Source organism: Salvelinus alpinus, chromosome 17 (genome assembly GCF_045679555.1).
Source record: "Salvelinus alpinus chromosome 17, SLU_Salpinus.1, whole genome shotgun sequence".
Lineage (NCBI taxonomy): Eukaryota > Metazoa > Chordata > Actinopteri > Salmoniformes > Salmonidae > Salvelinus > Salvelinus alpinus.
The window spans coordinates 36431605-36438987 of NC_092102.1; the positions used below are offsets into that span (position 1 = coordinate 36431605).

Consider the following 7383-nt stretch of genomic DNA (forward strand, 5'->3'; position numbering starts at 1 on the left):
TTGTGTAAGTGTGTGCTTGTTGAATGCCCTTCCATATAAGCATGCTGAAAGTTTGTCAATTTGTTTACTTTAAAATAGCATGGTATATGGTCAAACACCATTTTTTCCAAAAGTTTACTAAGGGTTGGTAACATTCTGATTGGTCGTCTATTTGAGCCTGTAAAGGGGGCTTTACTATTCTTAGGTAGCGGAATGACTTTTGCTTCCCTCCAAGCCTGGAGGCACAAGCTTTCTAGTAGGCTTAAATTGATAATATGGCAAATAGGAGTGGCAATATCGTCCGCTATTATCCTCAGAAATATTCCATCCAAGTTGTCAGACAACAATATTTTTTTCACCTCTTCCACACTCAAAATTCAAAATTACAATGCTTGTCTTTCATAATTTGAAATGCTTCAAACTGTTTGTTCCTCATTACATACCACAGCCCAACAAATATTCTTTACATTAACAACATAGAAATCATTACAAAATGTATTGTATGACCTCTTATACACTATTTTAGGCCCAGCCTTTGGAACTTTGGTTTTCCTAGATATGGCTACTATATTGTGATCACTACATCTGATGGCTATGGATACTGCTTTCAAGCTAATTTCTGCAGCATTAGTAAATATGTGATCAATACATGTTGATGATTTCATTCCTGTGCTGTTTGTAACTACCCTGGTAGGTTGACTGATAACCTGAACCAGATTGCAGACACTGGTTACAGTTTGAAGTTTTTTATTAAGTGGGCAGCTTGATGACAGCCAGTCAATATTTAAATGAAAATGAAAATATACCTCTGTTGATATCACATACATTATCAAGCATTTCTCACATGTTATCCAGGTACTGACTGTTAACACTTGGTGGTCTATAGCAGCTTCCCCCCAGAATGGGCTTTAGGTGAGGCAGATGAAACTGTAGCCATATTACTTCAACAGTATTTAACATGAGATCCTCTCTAATCTTTACAGGAATGTGGTTCTGAATATAAACAGCAACACCTTTATCTTTCCTGTAAATGTTATAACCTTGTTTTGCTACCACTGTGTCATCAAAGGTATTATCTAAGTGAGTTTCAGAGATATGTGTAACGCTCGTCTGATGAAGAAGGAGTGGACCAAAGCGCAGCACGTGTTCATGATATTTATTTAAATCTGAACACTAGAACAAAAATAACAAAGCGAGAAACGAACAGTTCTGTAAGGTAACTAAAACTATACAGAAAACAACTTCCCACAAAGACACGTGGGCAAAAGGCTACCTAAGTATGATTCTCAATCAGAGACAACGATAGACAGCTGCCTCTGATTGAGAACCACACCCGGCCAAACACAAAGAAATAGAACACATAGAAATAAAGAAACTAGAATGCCCACCCTAGTCACACACAATATGAGAGTATGAATGTCATCTGTTACTAGCAAATTATTGATTTCATCAACCTTGTTTCTTAAGCTACATACATGTATGTTAATGTGGGCTATTTTGAGCACTTTTCTTCTGGGATGCTTACTTATTTTATTGCTTTACTGGGAAGCTTAGCAGAAGTAGATATGCTCATGTTATTTATGTTAGTGCAGGGTGAGCTGCACACAGTGGACTTCCTCCTAGGGCACACCGGCTCAGTGTTAATAGGATAAATCTGGTTCATAAGTACATGATTAATGCATACAATAGCTGTACGATCAGCAGAGGCATTCAGGACAGTTAGAGGGACATAAATTAGGTTACTTGTATTGTGTCTACCAACACCCCTGGTGTAATATACATTTGCTGAAGCATTATGACAACTCTGCGTCACAATGGTAGGGATTAACTGAGCTGGGCTTGGGTCATCTCAACGCAGCCTTATAATGCTGTGAAAGGATCCAGGAACTCAAATGATTTGGGTGGATCCCATCTTCCTTATAGGAAGGTATTGTCATAATAACCATCACACAACATCTGGTACTTTGTGGAGGTTGGAATGAAGAGAATGTAGAACATGCGGTTGTGTAGTCTAGTCATTAATCTGTCAGAAGTGAAAGATGAGTCAAATGATTGCATGTGATCCCCATTATGAGTCTTTATTTGTGTCTGAACATCTTGGTACATGATATTGCATAATTAAACCGTTTTAATAGAAGTAAAGAAACAGATTTTAGGCTAATCTTATACTAGGAAACAAGCTAAATTCAGTTTATAGTACAGCATAACAAATAAATAACAAGCGGTTCTGTGAGGTCTGGTTGACAGACCATTTCTCTGATGTAGTATGATGAAGTATATGTAAGGGATAATCAACGAGGGGCTCTATGCGTTCTATGGAAAATAATTAACGACGCGGTGTGTTCCACTACGTGCTAGCAGAGTGGAACTGACCTCACACAGAGTTGCATTAGTTTCCAGAGAACACAAAGAGCCCAGCGTTGATTATCCATTTTATACCATGACTATTATTTAACATAATTGCCAATAGAAATTAGTTCATTTGCCGGTAGAAATGTTTTCAACATCCACTGAAGTAGCTAGCAAGTTTACTAGATAGCTACAGTAGTTGCCGTGGTAACCAAACAAACAGACATGCTAGTTTAGCTAACTAAATCACCAGTCCTAGCTTGCCATTATGAAAACCGAATTCAACAATGGCAATGATGTTTTCAATTCGACTTTGCTTTCAAAAGCAGCTCAAACATAGAACATGTAAGAATTAACTATAGCCATTGAATTCTACCGTGCAAATATACCATGCGTTATAGGAAAACAGTGCACGTTCTAGAATGCCCTTCAAGCCAATCAAAAACAAGTATTCAACAATGCCATGGTATAAAGTAACAGTAACACTTGATGCAAATTCTTATGAAGTGATATTGTCTTATAAATATTCATAGTATGGTATATATCACAGCCAAGGGGCTCTAGAGTCTCATAATGCTCTATGACTGCATCAATAGGCTGCTATGAATATGTTATGAGTGCCATGGATTGTTATGAAAACTGTAGCCCCTTCAGAAAATGACCTCTCTGAGTCATGTTGTGTCTCAGCAACATGTTGTTTTTCAGTGGTACGATCTGGAGGAGTTGGTGGTTTCCACCATTTTGATGAAGACAGCAGAAGATCGGGTGGGCTGCTGGCAGCTAGTCTCTGGCATGGTGTCTGGGGGGAAAAGAGGAGGATGCGGGTTGTTATTACAAAGGCTCATGTCACCATCAAGATTCCCTTATCCCTCTTCCTGCCAATCACCACACCTGTTTTCGATCCCTAAATCCTATCAATAGTATAAGCCTTCGTAAAACAAGGTAAAGGAATGTGAGAGGAGAATAAAAATGCTAACTTTAGAGAGAATAGTTCTGTCAGGTGCTTCTAGTAGTTTAGGGTGAAAGACAACTTACAACAAGGCTTTGTGGTAGAAATGTTGGTAATTGATTGTTGTCCAAATCTGTGGACAGAAGAGGAAGAGAGAATAAGAACATCATACAGCTATACACACACGTAATTTTCTCTGCATCATGGATTTCGGAAGCTGTCTATGCAGAGGAGCTGGTTATAGTGGAACTTTGAGTCCCTCAGAGTTTCATCATCTCCTTACTTGGTCTCCTCCCCCTCCAGCAGTTTCCTGTAGGTGGAAATCTCGATGTCCAAGGCCAGCTTGACGTTCATCAGGTCCTGGTACTCCCTGATCTGGCAGGCCATGTCCTGCTTGGCTCTCTGCATAGCTACCTCCAGGTCCTTGATTAGAGTCCTGGCATCCTTTACGACAATCTCCCCATGTTCTTCCGCCTCGGTTATCTGGCTCTCCAGGTTGGCCTTCTGTAGGGTTAAGGAGGGAAATGTATCAGAAGGCATTTGGAACAGAAAAGATAAGCGTGGTTTTCAGTCATTAGGTTTTCATTATAGCCCAGAATACATCATTGTATGCATAACGTAGGCCTATGTAGTTCAGGTATGCATAAACACTGTGTCATCATCTGTCGTCCATTTGTGTAGGTGTAATTATACCCAGTGAGCTGAGACATGTGCTGTCTTCCGGCATATGACTTAATTGCTCCATTCTAAAATGTGTCTTTGTCCTCCCAGACAAAGACAAAGATATATTGGTATTTTAGCCTGAGAGTGTAACATTGTTTTTGCGATCAACAATGTCACATTGGTGTTGTGCCAAACCGAAGATAATGATAAGTTGGCCAAAGCAGAAATCAGTCTGGCACCAAGCCTTGACATACAGTACAGTACTCCTCAATTATAAGGTGGTGTTCTATCCAGTCTGACACTATAGTCTGTGATTAAAACAGTCTTCAATTATAAAATTCTTTATTACTCCTTCCAGTCAGTTGCGGTGCTCACCTGTCCCTTGACAGCCAGGATCTCGTTCTGCAGGCGGCTGATGAGTCGGTTCAGCTCGGTGATCTCAGCCTTGGTGTTGCGCAGCTCCTCTGCAGCCTGGCCAGCCTGGCCGGCCAAACTTTCAACCTGATGTGGGCAGAGACGACAGGTTTATTTTACGAATTATTGTTTGACCTGCTGTACTGCTCCCGTAGGCATGAACCCTTAAGATTTACTCATTCTCTAACTCCTGACCTCTGACCTCCTCACCTTGGTCTTGTACCAGCTCTCGGCCTGCTCCCGACTGCGAGCAGCGATGTCTTCGTACTGGGCCTTGACGTCAGCTATGATCTGGTTCATGTCCAGGCCCCGGGAGTTGTCCATCTGAACCACCACAGAGGTGTCCTTCACGTCAGACTGCAGCTCACCCAGCTCCTGTCATGAAAGAAACAATGTAATTTCTGTAATCTCTATAGTTCTAAATACCGTGTCTCTATAGTATTGGCATCTTTGACTATAGGGGCATCAAAAATATATATGTGTGATTTAGCACTGCCTTACCTGATCGTACAAGACCTTCAAAAAGTTGACCTCATCTTCCAGCCCAGCCAACCTGTCCTCCAGATCCACCTTGGACAGGTAACCAGCGTCCACATCCTACAGGACATCAGAAGACAGTCAACAGCTGTGACACTGAGAAACATGCCTACCTGATGCAGCCTCACATAACACAAGTCATAGCCCCTTTTTTCCTGTTCATATGGGGATGTTTGCATTACTGACACTTGTTTACGTAGCTAGTTGTAGCTACATCTTTCACAACATGGAAAATACTCAAGCTTTACTGAACATAAAAGGCACATTTGTAATACACCTTTGATGATTCGCCTATTTTCCCTAACTATTATTAATCTTCGACCCACGGCAGATGAGTTAGATTAGATCAGAATGGGACTCTGGCTATACTTTATCTATACAATACATTTCTGAGACTATTCTTCACTGAATGTTATCATTCAGTTGCGTACCTTTTTCAGCAGGACAAAGTCATTCTCTGCTGTGTTCCTCTTGCTGATCTCATCTTCATACCTGGAACAAGCCAAAGCAATAGAATAGGGTTAGGGTCTCTATAACAGGGGAGACCAACTCTGGCCCCGAAGAGCTGCATTATGCAGTCTTTTGTCACAGCCCAGCATGCATGTCTTGCATGACAACAAACATGACAGAGGAATTGGCTAACGCACAGACTAACGTCACTGTGTTCTTACTTTGATTTGAAGTCCTCCACGTTATGGTGCATGTTCCTGTTCTCCATATCCAACCGGTCCTTGTCATTGTTGATCTGGTCCAGCTGTCTCTGCAGGTTTTTGATGTAGATCTGGAACATAGGTTCCATGTCGGAGGGGCCAGTTGTCTGGTCCTGCATCAGCTTCCACTTGGTCTCCAGCATCTTGTTCTGCTGCTCCAGGTGTCGCACCTGTGACACACACATACACACATACATATGAATAATTGATTTGTTATTATAGATGTTTGGACTCCTCAGTCCACACGTCATGTTTGGCACACATGCAGGCAGGCAGGCAGGCACACACACACACACACACACACACACACACACACACACACACACACACACACACACACACACACACACACACACACACACACACACACACAAACGTTGAAACAGTGCCCAGAGGGAGAGGTGCTTCTAGGGTTAAACACTCCAAGAGGAGGAAACAATGTCTTAATCTGTTATTGACTTTACAAGATTGGTTCTCTAATTATTATGTAGATTGGAGTGTCATTACCATCATCACAACCATATTCCTCTTATTATTATTATTAAGAATGACGTTATTAAGAAGATGTGATGCAATCCACCGCACTCCTCATTTTTAATGCTTTTCATACATTTTCTGGATTTACCACAATAACTCTGACTTTTAATATTTTTTCCAGTATTTTTTACTTGAGTTGAACATTCACACAAACAAAAGACAAAAAACAGCAAGCGGCAAAAAACACTCTATTTATACTGTACCTTATCAATAAAAGTGGCAAAGCGGTTGTTGAGACCCTTGATCTGGTTTATCTCGTGAGTGCGGACAGCCTGGATTTTGGGGTCGATATCCAGGTTGATGGGTGCCAGCAGGCTCTTGTTGATGGTCACGGCCGTGATGGAGCCTCCCATGTAGAGGCCGCTGCTGCTGGTCCTGGGGCCGTTTCTGGAGCCCAAGGACATGCTGCTGAAGTCCCTCATGTAATTAGGGCTTGTCCCAGTGCGATTCTTTGTCCTTATGCTCATGGTTCCGTTGTATGAATGTATTACAGCTGGGATGATTGCAGACTGAGCCTCGAGTTGCTGAGCTGGGTTACCGTTAACAAATTCATCCCCTTATATAGAAGGGACAGGGTTGGGCCAGGTTAGCCTGTGTCTGTGTGTGGGTGTATGTATGTGTGTGGGCGTTAAAGAGGTGGTGACGGTATGCCACTCTCAATGTGGAAGAACCAGTCAGATGCATACTGAACATACCTACTTTAAGCCCCTTCACCCTCTGTTACAGACATGGTGTACCTGGATACCTGTTCTTCTGACTTGCTTTAGGGAACCAAGACTTGTGGTTTTACCTCTACCACATGAACACTCAAAGGTCAAAAAACACCTTAGAGGGAATGTGATGTGCTGTATCAGCCAGCCTTTAGGACTTAGTTTTTTAATAACAAGACTTTACACTGGCCTTTATATTTAACTTAATATTTTCTCTTTTTAACTACTGGTGCCATCTAAAAGAGGTAACGATTTGTGTCTTTCATGTTCTCCAAGTCAGCTTGTCCAGTTATGGGAGTTGTGTTCCAGTAATGAGAGTATGTGACAGTTAGCCAGCATCTCACCTCTTTGGGTTCTTTATTCCTTTATTTATAAATGAAAGTCATCGATTGATCAGAAAGTTCGTCCCCTGGTGTTGCAGGTCTTAAACAGCACTATAGGACCGTAATTGAAGGATTGTAAATGATGTTGGTATAAAATTGTGACCCTAGAGGTCAGCATACAAATAAAGTAGTAACAATAGTAATGGTACGTT

The 7383-nt window shown here is 41.5% G+C and overlaps 1 protein-coding gene across 1 annotated transcript; it reads right to left on the reverse strand.

Moving 5' to 3' along the window:
* Window positions 1-2041: 2041 nt before the first annotated feature.
* Window positions 2042-6682, reverse strand: LOC139542879 (keratin, type II cytoskeletal 8-like). The gene is made up of 9 exons (XM_071348817.1): window positions 6342-6682; window positions 5563-5771; window positions 5323-5383; window positions 4856-4951; window positions 4565-4729; window positions 4316-4441; window positions 3561-3781; window positions 3364-3410; window positions 2042-3127 (listed from the first exon to the last, which is right to left on the reverse strand). The coding sequence occupies exons 1-9, from the start codon at window positions 6603-6605 to the stop codon at window positions 3030-3032; spliced, it is 1287 nt and encodes a 428-aa protein (XP_071204918.1). The 5' UTR covers window positions 6606-6682; the 3' UTR covers window positions 2042-3029.
* Between the last annotated feature and the right edge of the window lie 701 nt (window positions 6683-7383).

Coding starts and splice junctions, on each gene's coding strand:
- LOC139542879 (XM_071348817.1), bottom strand. CDS start 6,605: ATGAGCATAAGGACAAAGAATCGCACTGGGACAAGCCCTAATTACATG. Junction 4,730..4,855: donor TGAAGGTCTTGTACGATCAG/GTAAGGCAGTGC, acceptor CTTTCATGACAG/GAGCTGGGTGAGCTGCAGTC. Junction 3,782..4,315: donor TCCTGGCTGTCAAGGGACAG/GTGAGCACCGCA, acceptor TTAACCCTACAG/AAGGCCAACCTGGAGAGCCA.